This window comes from Manacus candei, unplaced genomic scaffold (assembly GCF_025592945.1).
Source record: "Manacus candei isolate 608988 ecotype Guabito, Panama unplaced genomic scaffold, ASM2559294v1 h1tg000033l, whole genome shotgun sequence".
NCBI classification, from domain to species: Eukaryota; Metazoa; Chordata; class Aves; order Passeriformes; family Pipridae; genus Manacus; species Manacus candei.
Window position 1 is genome coordinate 9819641 of NW_026138081.1, and position 27807 is coordinate 9847447.

Here is a 27807-nt window from a genome sequence, read left to right on the forward strand (position 1 = left end):
ATGGGTCAAGGTAAGGATGGGGAGAGATCACTCAGCAATTACCTTCCCAGGCAGAACAGACTTAACTCAGGGAAATTAAATTTAAGGTATTACCAATGAAATCAGAGTAGAATAATGAAAAGTAAACCCAAATCTTAAAAACACCTTCCCTCTATCCCTCCCTCCTTCCCAGGCTTAACTTTATTCCCAATTCTCTACCTCCTCCACACGAGAGATGCAAGGAGACAGGAATAAGGGTTATGGTCAGTTCCTCACATCCAATTTCTGCCACTGTTTCCTCCTCAGGGGGAGGACTCCTTCCTGTGCTCCAATGTGACGCCTCTTCCATGGGAGACAGTCCTCCACAAACTTCTCCAACATGAGTACTTCCCACAGGCTACAGTTCATCACTGAGTGCTCCAGTGTGGGTCCCTTCCAGGCGGTGCAGTTCTTCAGGAATGCACTGCTCCAGCATGTTTCCCGATGGGGTCATAAGTCCTGACAGAAAATCTGCTCCAGTGTGGGCTCCTTTCTCTACAGTTCCTGCCAGAAGCCTGCTAGAGCAAGGGCTTCCCAGAGGGTCACAGTCTCCCCTGGGCTTCCACCTGCTCAAGTGTGGGGTCCTCCACAGGCTGCAGGCAGACCTCTGCTCCCCCAGGGACCTCAAATGGGCTGCAGGGACACAGCATGACTCATCATGGTCTTCCACACAGGCTGTCCGGGAGTCTCAGCTCCAGTGCCTGGAGCACCTCCCGCCCCTCCTTCTTCACCAACTTCGGTGTCTGGAGTTATTTCACTCATGTGTTCTTACTCCTCCCTTCTCTGGCTGCAATTTCTTCTGCAACTTTAAATACGTTATCTTAGAAGCATTACTACCATCACTGATTGGCTCGGTCTCAGCCAGCAGCTGGTCCATATTGGTTTTGCTGGGCATAGGGGAAGCTTCTGGCAGATTCTCAGAGAAACCAATCCTGTAGCCCCCATGCTACCAAAACCTTGCCATGCAAAACCAATACAACCCAAAAGTCCCAAGCAAATAGCTTTACTATTAATTTATGTTGAATCAACTCTGCAGAACCTAGAAGGAAAAAAACTAATTAATGCATAAAAAAATCACCCAACTCTTTTAACCAAGCTCTGAGTACAGAACAAATTCTCACTGTAGCTATGGCTGTGTAAGACCACTGAAAACAAAAGCAGCTGTTGAAAATTCACATCCTTCTCAGGACAATTTAGGGACTTTCTCGTTTTTGTAAGTGGGGAGTAGAAATGATGATACCACAGTGGACTATCATTTAGGTCTGATTTTCTATTGTCCATTAGTTGTTTTATTCAAAGCCAGAGATTAAATCATAAACAAAGACTTTGACTGTACAAGATTTCAAAGACACTTCTTTGCTTCCTGCTTGGCCCAAGTGTACTTGATCTATATTGTAACCCTCAGGACTTGCAACATAAGTTCTCAAGTAGAATTAAGAAGTTCTGTCACCAACTACTTCTGTTTGAAATCAGACAAACAAAAATCATAATGCCTTAAGAATTCAGGTTGCTCTCTGCTGCCAGCTTCCAAAAAACTTCTCAGCTGTTCTTCTTATGTACAACTTAAGTTGCTGGAATTTAGTTCTTCGAAGAACACTCAAGAACTATTTTAGATTTCTTTTTGTGCTTCATCTTCATACTTCTTGTGTTAGGTTATACTGAAAATAGCATCAACAGCGAAAAACAAAATGCAAAGGTTTAACAGAAATTTTGCTTGTGCAACTGTAACAATCTCCATCCTCTATACTTCATTCCCAGTCATTTGGATGTACTGTCATGTGTTGTGCCTGCTTCATGCATAGGGCTACTGTGTGGATCAGTGAGAGAAGGAAGACAGATACAGTCTAACCTTCCTTTCTGCCATTTAGGAGTTGCAGATATATTTATCCTAACTGCATCTCTGGAAGGGGAAACTACCAAGTCAAAGCTGTGATTACACAGCTGTTTGGTCCAGAATAAATTCAGGCAGATGTCCAATGAAAGCTCTTTCACCCTTCCTTTGTTTTAGCCCTTCCTTTCTGCCACTTCCCTTATGCTGAAAGCTGTGTTCATTCAACTGCACACAAGCCAAGTGAGCAAACTGGATCATGCTCGGAAAACAGTACATCTCAGAGTAAATGTTCAGACAGACAACTTTTTGACTCCAGTTACTGCACAGCAACACGAGTACTAACTCTGGCACAAGAGAGCAGCAGAAGCCATCAGCTAGACCAAGGAGGAGGACAGGTCGCTACTTTCACAGCAGCTGTCTAATTTGAAGCATAATCAAAGTGGCCATATAATCACAACCTACAAAATCATACCAAATCACATACCACAAGGTATGGGATACTAACTCAGTTTTGTCTCCAAATATAGTGAATTTGGTGCCTTGGAAGCACCGGCTTCAGAGTGGTTCAAAGTAAAGAAGTGCAACCTGACTCTCCTCATTTCTGCAAAGTGCTTCAGTAACTCCAGATAATGACACTACAAAGTGTTATCATCAGCCCAACCACAGGATGCTCTTAAATAGATATTGCCTCAGTAACCTGTTTACAGTCTTTCAAGGACCATTAGGAAAAGAGAAAGAAAACAGAAGTTTTTAAGAAGTGGGTTTGGGGGGCGTTCTCAGTAAAAGTCAAGCATTTATTAAAAAAAAAAAAGGAGGTACTTCTCTAGTCTAAGCTACCCAAGGCCTGTTGCCAAAATAAAATGTAAAAAAGCTTCTTTAAGAAATGTTTATATTCCATAATGGGCAACATAGACAGAGATTAACTCTTTCTATACATTACATTAAATAATTTATGGAAATGCACTCAGCCCTACAAAAGAAAAGATTTCAAAACATTCTGCATTTTTAAGGCAGTCAAGGTAACAGAATGCACCGTGGGGAAAAAAATTACATTTAAGGATATTTTATTACTTTGTTTTCTATAGAACTTAATTGGACTCCTTACCAAAGCCGTTTAAATACATATATTAAACTACCTGAAGCCTTACAATAGGCAATTTTTATTTCTTATTTGCTACCTACATTACATTTGCTAGCTATTTTCTTTGCATCTTTCCCAGCACACTGAAAGCACACACCTACTTCGGGGACATTTCTCAGTTGCAAACCACCACAGCATATTGTCAGTGCAAACAGGATATGCACAAGCTGCATCATCCTTTCAGGTGATGCATCCCTCCCTCTCTCCAAAGTTTCTCCTATTTGCTGACTTCCAGAAATAGTAAGTGGGCTGCAAAAAGAACTTTATCTCCAGTGAATAGAAATAGTCCACGTAGAAATGAGGTAAACACATGGCACAGTTGGACAGCTTCCCTTAAAAGCAGGTATGAAAGCAGTAATGGACACTGGGAAACACTGAGTAAACAGAGATTAGATGGACAAACAGGACTGCAACTGTTCTGAAGAGTTGAAAGTACATTTGGGTGCAACTGCTCTTATAATCCAAACCCATGCACCAGAGGCAAAACTTTTCTCTTTTGGTCACAATAAATACCTTATGTCGTAACTTTAATAAGGGAGAGTAACCTACAGTCAGAGGTACAAATGCTTCCTCTTTCCTGCCAAACCTCAATAAGGCAAAGACCGTCTGCAAACAGGCCACGCTCCTACCAAATCTTCAAACAGAAGCACACATACCCCACACCCAAATCCACTCATAAGAAAAAAGATTCAGTAGCAACATCAACCTTAGTGCAAACTTTGTCCTCAGAGCTGGCTGCTAACAGGGCTTCCCCCCAGGGCTTCTGCAGTCCTGCCTTCCTCGCTCTTGGTTCAGACACACTCCTGTCCCCATTCTGGTCCAAGTTAATTGCATTCATCTTTTAGCTTGACATGGCAGTAATGCTATCAAGTCTTAGTGCAGAGTTCTACTAAGTGAGCCCAAGATTACTACAGAACCCAGTATTACTGTGTGGCCTTAGAATGTGGTGCTGTTATCAGACACTGTTAGTGTAAAATTTAATTTTATAGAAATTTATACAACCAATTTCAAAATATTAGGTGGGGAGGGAGGGAGCAAGGGCTCTGTTTTCTCACATTTACTGGCTATCCCAGCCAGTCCTAGAGAGCACAGACACTCTATCCTGTGGGTTGTAGGTATAATTGCATTAAAAAACCTAAACAAGCAACAATATACCACTGCCACATGCCTCAGACTGGGGTAAATTTTTAATCCACAACCCATTTCTCCTCTCATACAGAAGTTTATAAGAAATTATGTAACCAATTAGTCAAACCCTGTCTTTTCAAGGAACAGACTTCAACTAAGGAGATCTTAGAATATTTAATGTGATTTGATACATGTAACTAAACACAGAGAAACCTCTAGTACTATAAATGCTAAAATGAACTTTTTGTCTCAGCATTTTCTAGCCTTAATCAGCATATTGCACAAGCTGATCATTAATATTTTAAAGGCAAATAAAGGATGTAATAAAATTTTGGAGACATCTGACCTACTAAAATATTTTTGAAAGTTAAGGCTCAAAATGGCTGTATATGTGTCAGTTAAGTGGGTCTCCTGCTAACTCAGGAGAGGTCAGAAGGGAAGCTAACTATCTACTAAGTGCCATAATACACATGCTGTTTAAAACACACATTCCTGAATAGAGAAATTTAAAAGTTAGCAGAACAGCCACCATTCAAAGATATAATTAAGTGAACCATGAAGGTGAAGGAGATTCTATCACCTGTAAGGCTTCAAATGATCAGCAATTTTCATTCAAACAACTTTTGAATAATTTGGAACCCACAAAGATTATTCTGAGAAGTACATTGTGTTTAATTACATGTAGCTAAAGCCAAATGATTGGCTAAAGCCAAACCAATTATGAAATGATGGAATAAAGTGTTTACATCACTTTAATACAGCAAAAAGAGATAAGCAGGACAAAGAATGAGGGAAGGGCAAAACCTGTTTATTTACCCTTTACTTTCTAAAAAGTGCTACCTAGATTATTTCATATGCACTGTGTACCAGCACCAGTGCTTTGAGAGCACTCCTGATTATTGTGGGGAACATACAAGCCTATTAAATGCTAACTCTTGGTCTGAAGGAATTTAATTCAAAACTAGCATTTATACTCAAAACTAAAAAACAGAGTAAAAGCAATGTAAAATTTCAAGTGCAAAACTTTGTTCTTGAGCATGAGGACAATAACTGTCTCTTACTATTTAAATATAAAACCCAGCATATTACACATAGAATTAAACTCATCACTGCCATATTGCAGTCCAAGGTGATGTTACCATAAAAATAAACAGGTACAGTGTATTAATGTCCCATGTAGTGACACACCACTGCTGCTGCAGGGCTGTCCAACTCAACACTTTGATTATTGCCTGAGTTCTTGAAAAAAAAAAAAAAGGTTTAGGGATACAGAACCTGACACATTTTTATATTACCATAATGCACCTTCCTACTGCAAAGGATAAAAGCAATGTGTTTGGCATTTACAACAAAAACAAAGACACAACAATACCATCAGCTGTGTTTTTGCCGGGTTTATCCAGGAAAACACCTTGTAGAGCACCAGTAAGCTAAACCTGGCTAGTATGCCTGTTTCTAAAAATGTTTGGCTATTTCCTTTCTTTTAAGTACTTTAGTTTTATGACTAATATTACATCTAGTAAGTTTTGATGACCACAAAAAAAATAGGCTGTTTGCAGATCCATCCAGCTGGCAGGCTAGTTTACCCAATGGACCATTTTGCTTGTCTGCACTTGGTGGGACTGCTTGACTTCTTGCAGCACCCAGAGACGTCTGCATTTTAAGTGTTGGTTCCTCTGGGTTCTTGAAGTTTTCTCTTTATAGTTCTCCATGTAAGTGGGATTTAAAGGCCTTCAGATAACTAAACTAAGAATAATAGACAGAAGGTCAAAAATTAAAATGGCTTCATATTAATGTTTACTGAACTCTAGTCATAGGATTTCTTGGATTTTAAAATCTGAATTGACACTCACTATTAACAGTGCTGCTGTTAATAGGAGATGCACATAGCTCTAAACAAAAGACTGTAGAAAAGCCAAAGCGATCTACAAATTCATAATAGCTCCTAAAGACACAACCTATCATAACTATAAAAATCCTCTCCAAAAGATCTTTCCATTAACAATTCAAAATTGAATTTGTAGTATCAGCATTTCTCATTTAACTAAACTGTATTTTGCTCAAAAATTAAGACCTTTGCAAAATTTCATTCTTGACTCTTGAAACTGTCAGACAAAAGCTACACAACTAATGGAGTGTATTTAAAAGTAATTTAAAAGAAATTACTAAAATTATTTATAAAGTCTCTTGCCAGTTCTCCATAAAGAAAACTGTTACAAACTCCAAATCTATTTTGTGATAGTCATGTCTAAGTCAATATATAAAGGAAATTAACATACACTAAGTTACAATTAAAGACAAAATCTTTCAAATCACTTCGGTCTGTAGCTATAAATATAAATTAGTCTCATTTGCTTTTTCAAAAGCAGCCTAGTATCTGATTACAATGTATCTCCTCCACTTCAGCACTATATTGCACTGAAACCCTTTAACACAGCAACTTTTGAAGAACCACAAAAAAATGACATTAAGCTATTAGAGAGCATCTGAAGGAGGGCCACGAGGATGGTGAAGGGTCTGGAGGGGAAGCCATATGAGGAGTGGCTGAGGTCACTTGGTCTGTTCAGCCTGGAGAAGAGGAGACTGAGGGAGAACTTCATTGCAGTTACAACTTCCTCATGAGGAGAAGAGGAGGGGCAGATACTGATCTCTTCTCTCTTATAGTCAGTGACAGAACTTGAGGAAACAGCATGAAGTTGAGTCAGGGGACATTTAGGTTGGATATCAGGAAAAAATTTTCACCCAGAGGGTAGGTGGGCACTGGAGCAGGCTCCCCAGGGAAGTGGTCACAGCACCAAGCCTGACACAGTTTGGACAAGGCTCTCAGGCATGTGGCATGATTCTTGTAGTGTCCTGTGAAGGACCAGGATTTGGACTTAATGATCCTGATGGATCCCTTCAACTCAGCATATTCTATGATTCTGTTAAAAGTAGACCTAATTAAAGTACCTTGACAGGTCACCAAACAACATGGTCAAAATAAGGGAATAATATTCAGTTCTCTAAACATCAGTATAATTACTTGACACTTACATGCTAATCAGATCTCCTGCACAGAGACATTTTCTCCATAAGATATAAAAAGCAGTCCTGGTCAGGTAAGCAGAAGAAATTCTAACATTTAGGACAGAATGAGATTTTGCTGATTTTCATTTATTTGAAGTGGATGATACTGATACAGTAAAACACCCCAATAATTCATTCTGAAGAGCCTTGCTGTATGAAAGAAGTACCTATCAAACTAGCCTTTAAGTGCTGGATTCCTGCATATTACAGAAGACAAGGTGTTGAGAAAGTAGTTCTTAGATGGCAGGTAGCATTGAAACTTGGACAGCCAGTAAGCAGTTCTCATTTGGAAAAAAACTTAGAAATTGAAAGGCTCCTTCTGTTTCCAAGTTTCAAATGGAGAGCAGTACCTTTAGGTCACACAATTTTAATTGCACAGCAGACAAATGTAAGGAGTTTAGTGTTCTGGAATGCTATAAAACACTTCCCCTAAAATATTTACTTGGAGAATGGGATATATTTCTGTTTCTTGAGATATGTGACAAAACTGAGAATGAGCTGGAGAATCCAAGAGCGTCATTTTGTCCAAGTTGATCGCTGAAGCATTTATTACCAGCCCAAAGGTGCGTGTGGAACTTTGATGCTAGAAAGCTGCTGACAATCATGCACTTCCACACCACTCTGAGCTGGCCACAACTCTAAAGGACAAACCGCTGCTCTGAGAAGCTGCCATACTGGAATGAAAATGAAGCAATTTATAAAGAGAGTGCATGGATGGAGCAAGACTCCACAGGTTTAAATACTGCCAAGTGTTTGAATTTTCAAAAGTCTAAAATAAAAGGACAGTCACTTGCTATTCTGCAGGACATCAGGCAGCTCTAAAGCATATGTCTCAAAAATTCACACTACATATTATAGTTCTGATGTGATTCTTCTCTGTTTGTTTTTAAAGGAAAAAAAGGTAAACAACTTCTGCCTTCTATAAGCAGTAAAACCATCACTGAGGTGTTTCTTTTTGGGTAAGGAAAAAGCTGGCTTATTTCTCCTTGCTACACAGGGCAGTCTGGGTCCAACTCTTTTACACAGTAGTGTCCATTTACTATTGACACAATGCCAATATTTTACTGAGGAAACTTTGAGAAAGAAAAGGCAGGGGGGAAAAAATAAGAATAACAACTGCTTAACTATTTTTAACTTACCTCACCTAGCTTTGGAGGGAGTTTACAGGAGAAAGAAGATATGCTCATCATAACTCAAGTGCTTTCTCCCTGCTATTTTTCAAAAGTCTACCATAACAAGACACTTAGAATTTCTCACTATTAAAAAAAGAATGGAACAAGAATTCTTTTCCACAGAATACATCAGATCAATGCTGTAGTGAAAACAAGTGATGAACTGAAGCCTAATCTTCCTAAAAGTTTTTTTATAGACAGTAGAGTGAGAGCTGGGCCTTCATAAAGGCAACACAGAACAGTAAAAATTAGGTTCCTTTGTATGAATTGCCTCCTGGGAAGTACTCTGTCTTTATCACTCTACTGATCCCCACAGTAATTCAAACTTCATTCCAGCAAAATTCCCATCATAATTGTGGAGTCATCAGTGCCTAAATCTGTTACATTACAATTAGGGGGGAAAGTTGAAAAAGACACCTTACATATCACCACCAGTTTTGACAACCATAGCATAAAAGAGAAAAAACTCAGGGAATAACAGACCTAATTAAAACAAAACCACACCAAGAAAACCAATATTTCATCTGGCCACCACCTACCTTCCCACCCCATCAGACGTCTCTGCTAACTTGTTATCTAAAAGCAGGGGAAGAGTTGCTCTAAAGATATTGTACAACTTTTTGGAGTTTCTGAAAGTCAGAACAAGCATTTGAAAAGTTAAGCCAGAAATAAATACAATAGTGAAAGGAAGTGACTGTGTATAATGACTGGAAATAGGTGGATTCACACTGACATTCTATTTGAAGATAATAAACCACTCTTAATTATTTCTATGGATAAAAAACGTATACCAGATTATCATTTCAGTAAACCACAACATTTCCTAAGGATGAAGAGCGCATTCTCTCCCTACAACCGTGTGAATATAGAAAAGAAAGCACAGAGATTTCATGAAACTCCATAAAGGATGTTCTTACCCTTTCAATCTGTAGGTTTGTTCTCTCTTTAAGCCCTTCAAGGCCTGAGCCTATCACAGTCTCCACAATAAAATGAGGAAAAATATTCATAGTGACTAAGTAACAAGGGCAGATAACATTTAATTAGAAAAGTCAAACCTGAAAATAAACCTTTTATAAAGTGTAATTGCATTTTGCCCTCTCATGCTTCCTTAGCATGCCATCTTCTCTCTAAAACACAACAAATCATTGTCACATTCATCTCGGTCCTTTTTAAAACTGTGCATGAGGAGTTGAACTGAGTGGTTCCCCAATGCACTGTGAGGGTGTAACGCATGACCCATATGCTGGAAAACACCACCTAACACTGTCTATCCTAGTCAGTCTTGCTCTTGGCATAGTACCATGAAAGATAATATTTACTAATAGAAGTATTTTAGCCCATAGCTGTACTACACTCAGTAACTCAAAAAATCCCACAATCTCAGGAAGTGGTTTATTTTCAAATTGAGTACCTGGCAGCAGAGCACAAACAGCAAAGGCAAGCTTTTGTCTGTATTCCAAGCATTGGACACACTGTTTTTCTCTCTTCTCCCTCCCAAAATTCAACACTTCACAAGAGTTGGGGACCAAATAACTCCAATAGCAACTAAAGATCCATAAGGCTCTGAAAAGCAGATCCCTGAATTTGATTCCTTTTCTAACCCTGACACACTCAGAATAAATCAAAATACTGTTTCTGTGGCTATGAAGTTGTTCCACTGAAGCATGCAGAACAGAGCAGAATGGACTACTTTAATCTGTCTTCACTTATAAAAATTCATTAGTAGATTTAATCCCTTTTCCCAGCATCCAACTAAGAGGCCTTTAAGAGTGCTATACAAAACAACCTAAATCCCAGTCATCACCATCTAATGCTTCACTTGTGTTTCCTTCAAGTATAAAAGGGAAAAGGGAATAGGAGGCCTTGAAATAACTACTGATGTGTGAGGTTATCCAGCAAGTCAAAACATGCAGGAACACCTAATAACCAACTCTTGCCATCAGTAGGGGATTTTCAAGGAAATACGGTAGTTTAATTGCCCATTTTCCATCTACAATGGTGATTTTCAAGCAGAGTAGGCTATTTTGGAGTTATGCCCTGGCTTATATGGAGATGAAAGATGTATCCAACCAGGTTCAATTAAAAAAGTTCTCCAGTTGCCTCTAAATCTGGCTTAAATATAGCATGAACTCAGGAATTAAAAGTTGGGCCAGAAAATCAGTGCTGAATGAAGAGTAACAGGGGGGAGGTGTGGAGAGTTTTTCTTCTTTTGTGATATCAAGAAATGGTCACTTGCATTTCCTAAATTGAGTTACCTCACTGCTAATGTACATATCTAATAGATATGCAAAAATTAAGTTCACAAACCAACAGTGAGAAGGTCTAGATGGAGTTACATTAAGAGAAGAATGACAAATCCAATTTTAGATGCCAGTATGGGTTTAATCATGACTTAAGCGTTACAAAAGGTCTGAGATAGTTTAGTAATATTTCAGTCATATACAAATGATCATAACATAAGTTTTGCAAGAGAGTTCACAGCAAAAGAGGCAGCAGGGAGAGATGCATGCACTCTGCCTACCTACAGTCATCTGTACAACATTCAAAATTTGCTTCAGTCAGTCTATCTTGAGAATATAGAAGATGATAACTTAATGAGAAGCCATTATATTCACATTTTCACACAAAATTTGGATGCAAATTAAATAAATACCAAAGATTAAAATAGTAAGCTTATGCAGATTTCTCGAACAAACATTCACCTTCTAAGCAGGTGCTGTTCACACTGATCACATGGTTCAAAAGGGCCTGACAATTCACTGAGGCAGTTAACTCACTCCTCCTTATGTCCAGGTAGAGTAGTATCTTTTTGGCAGGAAAAATAAGTGACTACTCTATATCATCTAAGAAAGGAATCTACAAACAGTTGTTTTTCATATATTTTAAGACCGCTTTGTAAACAGTTGGCATAAATGGATGCTTGCAGTTACATGGAAATTAGCATATCTTTATCATTCATGCCATTTACCTAAAAAAGATCAGTGTTTAATAATATGCACAGTTCCAGATAAACAACTGGAACTAAAATTAGGCATCACCTGCCTCAAGTTATTAGTAACTAAGTGTTCATATGGCATATTTGTACACTTGGTCCATTGCTGACCAAGTAACTGGAATTTTAATATGCTCTTGATGAATCTTGGAGAAAGAAGGTATCAGAAACTCCAGACAGAACTGACAGGAGTGAGGAGTGACTTCATTATTTATTTCCAGGTTTTGAGCCCTGAAGTTCTCATGGTGTTCATCAGGCGTATCTACAACATACAGGCATACTTTGCCTATCTTCTTAGGCATGAGCATTTCAAAGTGCTCTTTGCTACCTGCTAACTGTACCCAGTTTCCCTTCTGCTCTCCAGTGTTCTTGCATTCACCCTCCTCTCACCAAATCACTGCTTTTTCTCTTTACAGAACACAATGGAACGTGTTTCAGGTACAATTTTCTGGTAATGTGTTCAAAAAGCCTCCATAAAAATTCACTTTTACTATGATTGACAACTGTTCAAGAAGAACAGTCTCATAGGATGAATTTATGCACATTACCAATCTTTTCATTACTCAGTTATGGTACCTGTAATAAATATAGCAACATTAATGCTTAAAGCTATTCCTGACAGTTTTTGAAGACTTAAATAACAAGTTTCCTTTGTCAATCTAAACCACATGTTTACATTTATTCAACTATACAAAACCATGGTTAAATTACACTACCATTTTCTAAATCTTCCCCAAATCCCTGTTCTCATTACTTGCTATTTAGTGGCAAGGTTAAAAGGAGTCTCACTCTGAATGTACAGGATTTAGAATAAACTCATCTACCCAAATTTGTTGTAAACTTTAAATACAAGCAAAATTCACCAGATTTGCCTCTTCATAATAATAGGGATAAGCTTGCTTTTATAGTATGCATTTTTTCTAATTATATTCCACAGTTTCAATTCTTCTTCATAGTAAAGTATGTGAAGTTTTTCCCCTACAAAAAAATAAAACCTTAAGTATCCCTACGCTAACAACTATTTTTGAGTACTTTTTCCTACATATATACAGCTCTTCAGAAATCAAAATAACAAAGGGAACCACTTTATTCTTTCAATGTCATGAGCAAATGCATTAGAAAACAACTGAGTTTTGACAACATCGTTTTCCTAAAGATTCAAAGAATTTCACTGCAACTATAGTAAGAGACATTTCCATTTTCTTTTCAAATACAAGGGAAAGAGCCATGTGATTTCTTTAGTACATGCTTATCATCATCACCTTTTTACCATAGAGTCAAAAGACTACTCCTGTAAGCTTTCTTCCACATTTAAGGCAGAATATTGCTTCAACTTTTCCAAGAGATTGTGATAAGGACACATGTAGAAATTCCTCTGTATTTGACCTGATACTGCTAAAGAAAAAAAATAAGGGCATTTTTTCCTGCCCACTTCTTTCTTTACAGTTCTTTAGTCAAATAAACATGACCTCTTCTTTGTCACTGGAAATAAGTACTGTTATGATACATAATAATATCTAAGTTCCTAATAATTTTTTTTAAATTAACCATGAGAGAAAAGAGGCAGAAGAACAAGTGCTACTTCAAGATTACATACCTCCTGCTCCTCTGTGCTAGGACTGCTCTACTTCAGTCTTTCACTGGTATCACTGGTAGCAACCCCCACCCATCTCCCCAAAGTAGAAAAAGGTATACACTGGTAAACTTCCTCACAGAAAAATTAAAAAATACATTCTTTATGGTTTTTTATTGTAAAGGCTATATCTAACCCAGTCAAAAGCTGAATACTGATAAGTAATTGCAGGTAAAAGTCTAAAAATCAGAACACCAAAGGAAGACACTATCATAGAACAAAAGTGAAGGAAAGACTGCTAAAACTATGACTTTCTTCCAAAGATGTGAAAACATAATTAAAAAAACAGTGCTCCACAGCAACACAATTAATTCGCATTTACAACTCAAGCTTAGATTTGGCAATTACAACTGTTCTGCAAAAAGTTACTCTTGACTTCTCTTTATTGAGGAGAGGGGTGGGAGAAGAAAGAAGAAATCAGTATTAAAACCAATGCGTTCAGGGTTTCTGAACTGCAGCTCTCATATTTACAGTTGAGGAGCAAGACTGTTAAACTGAATTCGCCTTATTGCCCTCAGATTAGAAAAAAAGTAAGCATAGATTAGAACTCTCTGGTAATACCATAAAGAGACTAGCAAAGGAAAATTCTTATTGCCCTTTAAATGCAAGTTATCTTAAAGTAAGTTTTTTTCCTTTTGCAGTTTTCCTTTCACGAGATAAATACACTTAGAATACGTTGCTCCATCGTCTCTTAGGTGAAACAAATCAAAGCACTTATTTTCACCTCTTTGACATTTTCAAAAAAAATACGAATATATGACATACCTTATGCTTCAACAGTTCAACCCTGCATCAGCTAACAAATCTCTTTATGTTAAGCCTACACACATACAGCCTACCTGCCTTCTTTTTGTACTTCGCCAGATCTCCTCAATTTCACAAACTTCTGAACAGAACTGTCATTATTAATTCTCAGCAAGACACCTAAGCCACTATGAATCACTGCAGCAACTGGCAGCAAGTGTCGGCACTACTCTCACAATGCCTCAGAAATGGAGAGAAGTCCTAAAGCAACTAAAAGCTTTCAGCTAACCTACCGCTGACTTGGTTCTTGCACAAGCCTTCAGGCAACTTCATTAAATAAGAGAGCAAAGAAAAAACGTGCATTAGGGTGACATAACATTTCAGAAGCCAGAAATATTTCATTATTCTACCTCTCTAACACCAGGGTCTCAGCTCCTTGCCACTGTCTCCAAGTAGGAACACCACACGGGCTGGAACTTTAGTTTTTCACACTTCATTAAAAGACTATTGAACAACTATGCCTCCTGTAACTGTCCACAGTAGAGTCAGGCCCTCAGAGTTTGTTCACTGAACATCAGGCATCAAAACTACTTGGCTCTAAACAAGAGGACAGATGACACATGTTGCACTCCTTCTTAAGACAGGTACTGCACAATGTAAGGTATTTATTTACTATGAAAAATTGCACATTTCTTCATACTGTGTGAAAATTAAATTGTTGAATAATTTTCTCCCCATAAAACAATTCATAACAATTATTTTTCCTAAAGAGAAACGAAAGTGAGAACAGAAAAAAGGGCTTTGTGTAGTCTCTAAGATGCTGCTCAACTCTACATTGCTAAGCCACAGATGTCTGTCTATGCAACAGATTCCTTCAAATAAGAGGGAGTGAGCATTTCTTTGCATTGGGAAATTGTGGTTATTTTCCCAGAACTCATATTTGTTATGATTGTTGCATTTGAGCAGCCATACTACTTTAACAACATTGTCATCTGGGACACTGGTAGTTCTGCAGTCCAGCCGTAGATATAACAAATATTCAACCTTGAACAATCATAGAAAAGTTCACTATTGTTGTTCTGACAATCAAACCAACGAAAATACAAGGAAGTAAACTGTACTGTGACTCCATATTGACTGTGTTCACTGTGTGGTAGAAGTCAGAGACTTGCATTTCCAAGTCTTTTAGAAACTTAACCCATGTTCATCCCATGGTAAGTGCATTTTAGTACCTTGAGCTGTAGTTGTCAGCAGAAAAGATACAGCTGCATTTCTAGTGATGGGTAATTTAAAATACATGTGAGCATAGACCACTGTAACACTAACTTTAAACAGTTGTAAATACAGGTTTAAAAGTTTTGGTAAGATGTACTTGCTTTCTTACACTGCACTCCCTATCTCACTGCCTGTCTGTGCTCATCATGTGAACAGGGAGTCAATATGACCTGCTTCGTGGCATCAAGACAAGCTAATTTTGAAATTACCATGGGCATCCAGAGCTTACCAGAGAATCTTGAAATGGCTTGCTGTGAGACACAGCCACATGCAGAGGCTCATGCTGGTTCTAGAGAATAAATCATCTTCAAGAGAGGCATGCTATCACATCAGCAAAACCTCAGGTTTTGTTGAACTAGTATTCTCATTAAAAAATCATTTTCTTTATTATACTTACATGTTCCTTCCTAGGCTCACTGTTCCCCTACCAAAACATACTATAATTTTTTTAGTAAAATGAATTTTTAGATAAACGTTAATACTATCTGCCCGTTTTCTTATGAAAGGTAATTCTCAAAACAGAACACATTCAGCTAGGAACAGATGAACACAGATATCTAGATGTGACACTGATGCGTTTCTACCTATATTTCTACCTATGCACATGCTCTAAAATGTTTCACCCCTTCAAAGGTGTTGTCTATTGACCCAATTTGGTTCCATTATTGACACTATAAGCAATACAATTAAGGAACTGCTTAAGTCAGTTTACATGGGAGTGGGATGGAGTGGTGTATGAGGGATTCGCATATGTGTTGCTGTTTTGTTTTTTTAAAAACAAAACAGAGAACAACTTTTGTAGATCTCTCAATGTTACTTATTTTTCTTGTAGTTACCCACAAAGCACATCTTCAAATTCAACAATCTTTCTAACTTATACTCTAGACCTGTCAGAGAGAATTCCTACCAAATGGCAAACATAAGACAATTGTGGTGTAATCTGTCATGGTAAAAACACTCAATTAATTTCCAAGTTGTCTATCAGGTACCCATAACTGACATGAATTAGTTGGGCTAGACATGAAGAAAAATTCCAGCATACCCACCCCTATACACAGTATGGCCAAACTAAGAGAAAATCTAGAGATGTGCCTAAACCAGAATGGTCTGGTTTAGAATAAGTTCTAAGATAATAATACAGGAAGTGACAAAATTCATCCATTTTCCCATCTCCCTTAAAATAAAATATTTGTTTCAACACAAGAAAAATTGCTATAGCTTCCACTGATTAAACAAGTTGCTTGTCTGACAGACTCACAATAACTCATCCTATCTTTTGTTGAGAAATCCAATAAAAATCAGAAATGTCTTGATGCCCACACTTATTTTTGCACTTAAAAATTTAGCAGCTCTCTTGGAAGCTAGGAAAAGAGACACCTTTAAAACAGGATGTTAAAAATACATCTGTTTCCCTACCTGTTTCTCACTCAGAGCTGTGATTTTGGCTTGAAGTTCATGAAGTTGTTTCTTCAAATCAGCGTTCTGATTAGAAAGAAAAAATATCTGTGAGAAAGATATTCCATTTGTTAACATAGAGTAGTAGCAGGAAGGTGGTTTGTTTTTTTGTTTTGTTTTTGCATAGTGTACTACAAATACAGCACCTCTGGATGTACAGCCAATAAAATTCAAGAGGCTCAAAAAAGCCTGACTTAAGTCACTGAGTGCAACAATAATCGGAGGACCTTTCCAGCACTCAGAGTGACAGCCCAGATTGGAATGAAGATTTCATTAAAACATCCATTAGTGCTTATCACACTATAAAAAGCACATTTGTACATTTCATCAAGTTTACAAATTAAATGAGAAATGTTTGTTAATATTTAGAACAACAGCATCATACTGTATATAACAGCATGCTATGGTATCTTATCTAAAACATTCTCACCTATGCTACTTATGCAAAGATATTATACATTTAACTGTATAGAGCATCAAACATATCTATTAAATCTTAACTGACATACATATCAAATAAAGGCACACATATCCAAGTCTTATTTCCATATATGTTTATGCCTTAGACTGTACTAAAGGGAACTACATTTGCCTTACCACATCATTCATATCACTACTTTGCCTACAATAGCCTTTTCTTAAACTTAAGATTTGAAAGCCATGAGCATCACTACAAAGATGCACACAGGAAACAACTTTTACCAGGACTTTTTCTTTCCTACTAAAAATAAAATAAAACTTAAAAAAAATCTGTCCATTGTTTAAAACCAATGAAGCTCTACAGAAACATGACAGAAAAGCAAGTATTTTTTAATTTTTCTCTTTTTCCACTTTTTTTGTTCTCATTTACATCTAAACTTTTTACACTAGATTAAGCAGGTTTAGTGCTACATAGAAAAATTAAAACATAGGACTAATATCGTTACAGGTACTACATGCTCAGGGTATATTCCCTATTTCTATATTCCTCCATTCAACTCTGAAATGCATTACAATCTCAGCTTGTAGATACTCTTCTCCATTTCTAGCAAAACCAGATATTGCCAGTCATCCCCCTTTCTTTTAGATTCCACTTAATAATCTGGGATAAAAATGCATTAAGAGCATTGGAAGCAGAGACCAGGTTTACTCTTCCTGACTCTTGGAACTTTGCATGGCTGCTTGCAGCATGATCTCACTTTCAGCAGATATAAACTGAAAACAAACTGCTCTGCAGTCTAATTGTTAGCACACCTGCCCAGCGAGAAAGGGTAGCACAGACCTTACCTAAATCCCATCAGAATAAGGAAGTTCTAGAAAACAGATTTTCCAATATACCCTACTTCCAGTTCAACCCTCCCCATCAGGAGTCCAGCTACTTGACAGTTATTAAAAACTGTCTTCTTCACTGAGCTCAAAAAAAAATATACATTCAGAAAAATTACAGGGCATTTACTAATGTATGGGGATGGGAGCATTTTAATAGCAAGCCTCAAGTGAGCTGCCTTTATCCCTCTCCTTAACATTTCAGACTGGTTTGAGAACTCCACAGAATTCCCCATTCAGCAGAGTGCTTAACTGCTGTAGAGTAAAAACCCAGTCACCTTACACAGTTACTGGAAAAGGGATAACTTCTGCTGTCTATGCAAGGAGTCTAGTTATCCAACCTCAGTAGCTCTGAAACTTCCCAAGGCCAAGTGCCCACTCTTTGGACACTACAGTGCTGGTAAGATACCTAAGACAGGCAATAAGGACATAGCCTTATGCTACATTATTTGAACAAAATTTCTTGGACAGAATATCCTCTCACTTCTTGTACCGTGAACCTTCTTATGTTCAAAAAAATAAAAAAGCTATTTCTAACAATGGCACCTTTTATAAAGAAGAGCTTCTAATAGAATCATAAACTTACTGCACATTTGAACGGCACCAAAGCCCACAAGGGCCACTTGATTTAAACCAATAAGGATACATATGAAGTAAAAACTCCATAATGGCAACAGTTTTGGTTTTGTTTTAAACTATCTAACAGTCATTGCTCCAAAACTTGTTCATAAGTTTTCTTCTAAACACTGTGTTAGCAAGAAAGAATGTGATCAAGAAATATCTAAAATTCTCAAGCTTCATGCACTGTTATTTCCTGCATTTTTAAAGCTAAATAATCCAATATAAAAATAAATAGTTACCTGTGGATCTTGCTTCATTTGGGCAACCAATTTCTAGAAAGAAAACAGATGTAACAATACAATGAAGGCTTCATTACAGATCTTGTTGAAGAGTTTAAAAGTATTTTTGAAGAACTTTTGTAAAAGCAAAATACTTAGTTTACAGCATTTCAATAGCAAGGCCTGGAGTCCAGTATTATATAATTTCCAAACCCATTCTTATTAATATAGTAAAACAACTGTACTAAGCCATCACTTCTGCTCCTCCTCAATAGCTCTTGAATAAGTGATGCTTTTTAATGACAATTTAAGCCAGCTGGGTAAGATAATCTAATAGCTGTGTCTCCTCTAGAACTGCTGCCTTCTTTGCTTGCAGTCACAAGAAACACAAATCACAGATAATCACTGCAGGCACAAAAGCTGTTTGTATATTCAAGAGCACAATGTTTCAAGTACTGTGGCTCCGCCTGTGTGTTGGCTCGGCTGGTACCAGATGGAAGACCCATGTTCAGAAGTATCTTTGCCACTTTTCTCCCTCAAAGAGAGATTGAGATCATTGTAGAAGAGATGCCCTCCACATCCACGGGAAAGCAGACAGATTGTTACCATTCACCATTCTTCCTCCTTCGCTTCCTTTAGGCAGCTGCAGGAGAATGCTGCCTATTGCTAAGCAAGAAAAAAGTCAGCGACGAAAAACAGAGCCCAGATTGAAGAGACAAGATAAACCAAAAATTCCCCATTTCTTTTTTGGTTACAACCACATTTATTCATCACATCACCATGCCCCTTCCACACATGCAAAGAATCATGTAAAGTCTCTACTTTCTTCTTCATTTACTCATCAGAATCAGGAAAAGGAGTGAAAAACAGAAGGACAAAGCAAGCAAGAAAAACACATGTTCTATTCCACCTTCATTGATACCACTCAGAGAATTCAGATTGTCAGCTAATTCTCTTTAAAAGTTTAATTCCTTTCATATCCTAAAAACTGTACTAAAAAAAAAAAAAAAAACAAAACAAAAAAAACCCAAAAGACCCGACACAAAGATAATTTTGCATCAGACCACAGGTTTACCTGCTGCATTTTCTAGTAGTAGCCATTAGCAAAAAACAGATGCATTAGCAGAGAGTCCATGCTGGACAAGCATGCAGCATTATTTCTCATCTTTCACAAATTTACATCTCTGACGTCTTCAAAGATTACATCTTAGGTTTAATAGCTTGTAGCACACATTTCTTTGATTTATCTGCCTTAATTACTTTTTAAACTCAGGAAAACACTCTAGATTCTGTGACAATAAGTTCCCAAGTTAAACTAAAGGACTCTTACGTAAAAGGATGACCTTTTTCTTTTGAATCTGTCTCCTTACAATGCAAGCATGAGAGACTAATACAATTACAGAAAACCAGAGTTGACTTGAGTCAAAAGGAGTTGGAAGTTGGACTCAATGATCCTTACAGGTCCCTTCCAACTCAGTATTATATGATTCTATGGCTGCTTCTCTATTCAGCTTCTTCCTACATTTTTTCCACAACACATATTCATCTATCACTCATCACTTCTTCAGATGAGAGTCTCCTCATGCACAAATCATTCCATTGCTTTGTTCACTCTTGGCACGCTTCCCTGTACTTCTCTAGTTTGCCTCTGTCATCTGGAGACAAAGTTTAAAACTGCATGCAATGTTCAGGTACTCTGTACTGCAAGAACTCCCTCCACTGTCCTAACTGCCAATTCACAGCCTGCTATTGCAGCTGTAAAACTGAACCTGTTTTTCCAAAGTGCATCACTTGGTATTTATCTAAGCTGAGCATTATTGTTTTGTCATGCATTCAGCGTCACAGGTACACTCAGCTTATTTTTCCTTGCTGCTTCCTGCCACATTAGAATTTGACAAGTAACAGATCTGTTAGTTTTTATACAAAGTGCTCCTGCAGACACAGTCGTAAGACAATACAGTCAGTACTGTAAACTGTTCACAAGGCATTGCTAAATTTATGAATCACAAAACATTGCATCATGCAATCCTAGGGAAAAAAATATCTTCTTTTGCACTAGCCACAAGCACAAGTTAAATTTTAGATATTTTAAAACATACTGATCTTTCTGGTATGAAATAAGGAAAATTATGGTTTAGGTTCTTTCCCCACATCAGTTCAAGGAATCATCCACAAAACCCAATCCTTCTGTAAGAATAGCTAAATATAACTTCTTTAACACCTCTTGTGATCAAAACTATGAAGAGCAGACTGCTTCAAAATAACCTTAATTAAGTCAACACAGTAGCAGAATGAAGTACTTAGATTAGATGCATTTCTTCTCAGGACAATCAATATAGCTTTGACATTGAAGTTATTTGAATATTCAAGTTGTATTACACTGATATAGCAAGTGATCTGGTCAGATGTCATTCATGGAGGATTCTCTGTGAAAATGAAACCAAAAAAGTAGCTTTTTCTAAACAACACAACACTTCCTTTGGGTCCTTACTGGTAGTTTAAGACTCACTTTGCCAAAGCAGCATTTTGAAAGCTTCAGACAGTTCTGGAGGTGAAATAGAATAGGCAGGAAACAAGGAGCTATTCCACAAAGAAAACCACAGTCATACTGAACATCACTTTGTACAGCCATGGAAGCAGTCACAAGCAGTACACTGCATCAGGAACCTGGGAGGCTTTGACCACAGTGCTGAGCTGAACTCCGTACAGGATCACAGACACCCGTGACCACTTGCAATGGGACAAAAAACCCTGACTGTATGAGTGTTGGCAAGCTTTTCTAGAGAGTCCTCAGAAAAAGAAATACTAGCTAAGTAAAAGATGACAAGAGACACTGCTCCATAAATCCTGAACAAAAAGAAGGGATATACTGTATCTCTTTAGGTTACAAAATTCAAAGCTATGCAAGAAAGTTCAAGCATTTCATTGAAGATTTCTTTTTTTTGTGCCAAAACTAGTTTAATTTCTATCAGTGTCCATTTGACAACAACAGTTCACAAAAGTTTACTCAAGCACTCAACATGCCGTTGCCAGTGTTATTTTCCATCATAAACATATACTTGTTCTTAGCCCTAATTATAGAAATATATGGCATCTTGAATTAAGACAACTTTTTGATATAATGGCTTTTCTAGTTTCACCAACTAAATTTAATTAAAGTTTATTTCAGTTCAGAGCTCACTTTTAATGAGGACTGGGCAAAGCTAAAGCAAACAGGGTCAAAAAAAATTTAAGCTGTTAAAAGAAGTCTTTTTGGACATATTCCAGTCTTCATCCCTGTTCAGCACTGTCATTATGAACAGATGCTAAACATTATTCAAAATTCACAGTCTTAAAATTTTGGGTTAGCTTAGGCACAAGAGGTAAACACTGTTATACAAACACAAGTAAGACTAGCGTTCTGATCGCTTTACAGAAGATAACACTTGAAAAAATTACTTACTGGTCTCAGATATTTCTATGTCTGCAGCAAAATAGCATGGGTAATTTCTGAACTTCCTTACCCCCATAACAAGACTTCATTGTTTGAATGCAAGGGCCTTGGAAGTTTCTGAAGAGAGCAAAATACTCACCTCTAGTTCCGGAAATCCATCTTTGGCTTTCTCAAGTTTTTCTCCCTAGCTGTAAGTTTTATTTTGTTAAAGCAGACATAGTTCATTTTAATAATTCACCCATTTGAGTTCTTGCAATCTGCTCATCATTGCATCAAGAACACTTTTTAGACAAGTCACCAAATAATAAGGAAACATTTCCCAAATTTTATATGATGGGTTAAACTGATCAGTGCAACTTATGATACATTTTTTTAATCCACTGTGTAACAGTTGTGAGTTTCAGATATCTGGAGAGCTCCATGAATACTTGGAGAACAGTGTTTAGAAAAGGATTCATTGATAAATTTAACATTTCAAATTGACAGCTACTCTGTGTCTATGGTTGTAATAATTTTGTCCCAAGAATATGCATATGTCCTCTTACATTTGCTAAATTAGGTTTTATTATTATTATTTCTAATATTTCCTCAACTGAATACTGCAGTTGGCTTCAGAACATTAGAAAAACCTTTCAGATAGAGGCTGCTGAATGTAGAGTTCTCAAAATGTTTTTATTACTGCTACAAAATATTAAAAAAAATCCCCACCCACAGATTGATATGTAGATTTTTCACATTTGCTAAAAAACAACAGGTGGTGGGGTCAAAATGCAGAGTATAAAATTCTTAAGTATTTTGAGCTTATAAAACAATTATTACTATAGTTGTAGTGCTACTGCTTAATGCTCCCATTAGTAGCCAGCAATACTAATGCTGCTATTACTTGAAAGTCTAAAGCAAGAAAGAATACAAATTACCTGGTGAACCTGAATTTCCACTTTCAGAGCCTCCTGTAGAGTCTGCAGCTCCATTCTCTACCTTCTCCACTTTTTCTAAAAGTGTCTTTGCTGATTCCAGTGCCTTTAGTTTCTGGTTCCCTCTTTAACACCAGTCCTATAGAAAAAAAAAGGTTTTGTTTTGGTTTGACAATTTGAAGAAAGGAGATTATAACAGAGTGGGAATTCAATAGTGAACTACATTCAAATGCAGCTTTCTACCCTAAACACAGTCAGTCTATGGAACACGAGAAATCTACAGGCTCTACAAAATGCCTGCCTTGGAGTCATTTAGCCAAATTTGTTACTTCCCACATATCCCAAAGTTGACATACTTTGCCCCTTATCTTAGTTTGCAGGCAGCTATTTCCTATCAATATCCTATTGCAGTTGCACATTAAATCAGAAAATTTAACTACTGAGAATGTTTTAAAAATCTGTGTAGATGCAAACATATTCCGAAGACTAAAATTCTGCAACCCAAATTGTTAAATTCAATGTACTGCATTAACACACTTCCATGATACTGTAGAGTTGTTCTTGGATGGGACAGTGTGCATGCAATTTGATAGAACAACATTAATATATTAATAAGCTACTGCCTAAAGTTTGTGTTGACTTAGTCATTTCAGTTGAAATCTGTTCTGAAGGACCATAAGATTCAGATAAAGCAGCACAAGACTTTTTCAAAATTAATTTTAAAATCCTTTTCATCTTGGAATTCTACTCTTAGATCACAACTATGAGTTTACCATCTCCACTTGTACTACAAACAAAGTAATGCCCCCAACCTCTGACATAGAAAAGCATTATCAGACATATTTCTAAAAGCCTAGAAAGTTGGACAAGAGATTTTTGTTCAAAAATGCATTAAAAGTATCAGCTTCTGAAACACAATTAAGATTCCCATATGCTCAAATCATAGTAGAACCTACATAAAAACCATCTATAAATACATAGATAGAAGCCATTGGAAAACATTATATAGCAATCCTTTTAGTCACTTTTCCATCCATAATTAAAGAATTTCTGTAATGTTAAAATCGTTCCTTTTTTTATTTTTTGCAACTTGCTCACAATTATTGCACAGGTATTGTTGCCAACTCAGAGGCCTTCATAACCAGACTACAAGGTTTTCAAAAGGATACTGACAGTTTAGATTAGACATGTAGGCTGTAAAAAGAGAGTAATTCCCATAAGTTTAAGACTTTATGTTGTCTCAGTACAGTAAACTGAAGTGCTGGACAACTTTGTGCATTCCTGAAAATAAAAAGGTTGAGGGTGTGTGTTTTGTTTTGTTTATTTAAATTAATCATTTCTCTTTTCAAAAAGAAATATATTACAAAAAGAGAAGACTATAAAGGGCGTTTAAAAAGCATTGTATTTATATAGCTCATTCTTTGTCAGTGCTGTCTGCTGTTAGCTTAAAGTTACGTATTTAAATAACAAAGGCCTGATCAGACTTTCTAGCCAACACATGAAATGACCTGCTGCAAGGGCCTCTCCCACATGTGACACAGATGAGCAAAACCAGCTGCCTTTGCAGCACTACTCTATAAAATTGTAATTTGTATCAAGGGATACATGGAAATTACATATAGTTCCCTGACCTATTACCACAAACAGTAATGAGAAAACAGAATCCCGGATTATTACTTCCACTCACTGACAAGAATAATGATAGCATGCTTTAAGTCCCTACCACTGCAGTTTCAAAAGAAACTATGCTTCAGAAAACCACGTGGGAGATTGGTTAATGAAAACTGGAACCCACTGCAGAGAAAAGAAGTCTTTCATGAGCCCTGGAAACTTGATTTTGGGGTAAAGACACAGGTAGGTATGGCCACAGTTTCTTTCTCAGTGTGTCTTCAACAAATGAGAAGGCACACATGATGAACAGTTTGTATCACTCTGTAACTACATGCCAACTATAAAGTTAAGTGCAGAACAGTGGAAGAGACAGTTATCTCAACTGACAATAATATCCATCATTTTAATACATGTAACTGTAAAGTCCAATACTAGTTCATGGCAAAAATGACATAGTAGCTCTGTAAATAAAAATATAAAGATTGAGTAATTACTATTAATGCACAACTTCATTTGACAGATAGAAATTGTAGTATTGATGGTACATAAAAGTTAACCCAAGCTAATTGTATCTATGCCTTGAACAACTAGAAAGATTTTTCAAAATTATTTTTTTAAGGGGTTTAAGAAAAAAGTGACACTGCTTTGCAGAAATAAGTGGTTGCTTAGCCTAGTCGAGTGTATAGGGGTATAGAACAGATGTATTTCATTTAAAAGTTTGGTCAAGTTGCCAAATTCTGAATATGAAATATATACAGTTGTTTCTATCTGGAACACGCACTTATAGCTTCCCTCCCCAAGTAAGAATAACTATCCAAAGTTATCCCTGTCCAGAATTCCCCTCAAGTACCTTACACACCCAGTGTTAAACAACCAATATAAAGAAAGAAAAAAAGTGATCATTCCTTACATCCAGTAATACCCAGACTGTATTTTTTCTGGTTTACATAGAATAACATAGAAATATCTATCAGGGCACCTGGTTAAACATTGCTCACACTTCCTTTGAAAGGAGGTACAGAACTATATAAGCAAGTGGTTACACATTTTACAAGTGCACATATCTTCAGTATTTTTGAAATTTTATTCTTTTAGACTGAACCTCAAGGGAAGATTTAAAAACTTAAGTCCAGTGGCATTATAAACTACCTACAATACCACATTCAAAGAGGTATAAAACCACCTCTGGATTAATCATAAAGCATAGTGCATTTTCCACTTTACTCTTACGACAGTGGAATTATTTTAATTAAAAAGCTTGTAGATGACTGAAATTGCATGGATGGGTTGGTCGGCAAAAATCCTTCATTTCTTCAGTTTTTAAAGGAAAACATGCAAATTCTTTATTTAATGGCAGAACCAGTGATTTCTAAAAGGAAAGCAGAGGACTGACAAGTTCATGCATCTCTTGTACATCCAGATATACTTCCAAGTTTCAGCCAGAAAGAACACTGAGAGCAAGAGGTAAATTCACCATTTTTTGGATGGATTTCAACAACTGGAGGCGGCAGCAGTCCTCCATTCAACTTCTTGCTGGCATTCCTTTGTTCCCAATAACCAGTTATTTCTTAAGTGGTTGCTTCAAGACTTGAACATACTCAGAAAAGTACCCCAATGCACTGCATTTGGTAGCACATGTTTATAGACTACTTAAATATTCAGAGACTGAATGAAACCTTAAGCTCTATAATAATCACATAAGTGCATTCACACTTCTCTGTTATCTCAATTAAATAAAATCCACATCAGAATCTAAACTATCACAATGCTATTTAAACTATGGCTCTTTTGGAAGCTACACTAGAAACACATCTGATATTTATACAAACAAAGGAAGGACACACACAAAAGCCATGAATGCCTTCTGTGTGTATGCAAGGTCTCTAAGTAACTTAGAATTTTAGAGAGAAGCCTTTCTGCACCAAAAACCCCTTTAAATAAATTTGGGGGTCACATTACACAGAAAAAAAACCCCAAACCATAACATTATTATTTTTGAGTAGATGAATTTAAATGTCCCTTGTACTTAGAAACTCCTGGGCCCAAATATCAGTCCTACACAGATTTTATTTATAAGACTGAGGTTTCCATCAGTAACATTTACTTTTTAAGATTTAATTTATGAATACAAGAATAGATAGGATTTCAGTTTCAGTAAGCATCAAACTTTTCCAGAAATGGATGCCAGCTCTTCATATCATCTATTCTTAGGTAAGCCATTTTAGCCCTAGGAAGAAGTACTTACCAGTTTTGAGTAAGTTATCCCTTTCAGCTCTTCACTCTCTCCTACGAAAGAAAAACAGCAACAGAAAAAAAGATTATTACATAAATTTTAACTACAGTTTGAAACAGAAAAAGAAATTCAAATATTTGGAAAGTTGGAAGGGTTGTTGAGGTTTTAGGAGGAACTTTTTTGTTTATTTTTTCTTGGGGAGCGGGGTTGGCATTTTTTTTTTTAAATGCTGAAGCTAACTATAAAACATCAGTTGGAAAGAAAATCTGTTTGACATGGTAGGGAAAACCAAGGAGACTTACAATTCTAATCTGGATTAAAATACAAACTATTACTGTCATTAGGGGGAGAACAGATTATAGGTACAAGTTTTTCTAATTCTGTGCAAGGCCAGTGTCCTCCTCCTGTGGAGGACAGACTTTCACTTTATCACATTTATTAAGATCTGAATCACAAGCCTGGTCAGTTGCCACAGCTAAACATGACAAGATTACCCACCTTAGACATCTGCCCACCACCTCTGCCAGAGGATATACCAACAGAACAAATATGGTAGAGCAGGTGGTACAACAGCACAGTCACTAGAGCTCAAACCCCGAGTACTAATGTAAACTGAAATCAACAGCAGTTTAAGCTAACATAGTAGGCCATGAAGTGTGGAGGCTGAGAAGATACACTGTCCATTACACTGCCTGCATCACAGGAAGAATATTTAGTAGCATAGCAAGGTAGTACCTCTTCAATCATCCTCATATGAATCATAAAATACTCATGAGCCAGAGTTCTAGAAAGATAGTCACAATATAAATGATAACTCATTGCTTAATTACTTTGCCTGATGCTAAAAAAAAAAGCCTCTAAAATACTCCCAATTTTCTAGTAAAATACTAGAATATTAGCATATTTTAAGCTTCAACTGCACAGCTAACAAGACCTTTGCATATATGTTTTTATTCACACACAAGTCATCACAGGGCTGAAGTTCAAGGGCCAGCCTTATGAAAAGATACAGCAGTA

General features: G+C 36.9%; 1 protein-coding gene across 8 annotated transcripts in view; it reads right to left on the minus strand.

The window, feature by feature from the left end:
- Positions 1-27807, minus strand: part of PHF21A (PHD finger protein 21A) — a 127817-nt gene that overhangs the window by 69758 nt on the left and 30252 nt on the right. For 6 of the 8 annotated variants that reach the window (XM_051791638.1, XM_051791644.1, XM_051791641.1 and 3 more), the window contains 4 exons: positions 26803-26843; positions 22950-23085; positions 18621-18653; positions 16417-16503 (listed from right to left, as the gene is read on the minus strand). In XM_051791638.1, the coding sequence (XP_051647598.1) occupies positions 16417-16503; positions 18621-18653; positions 22950-23003 (174 nt within the window). In that variant the 5' untranslated portion in view covers positions 23004-23085; positions 26803-26843. The remainder of the gene's footprint in view (positions 1-16416; positions 16504-18620; positions 18654-22949; positions 23086-26802; positions 26844-27807) is intronic. The other 2 variants (XM_051791643.1, XM_051791645.1) reach the window with 1 other exon arrangement.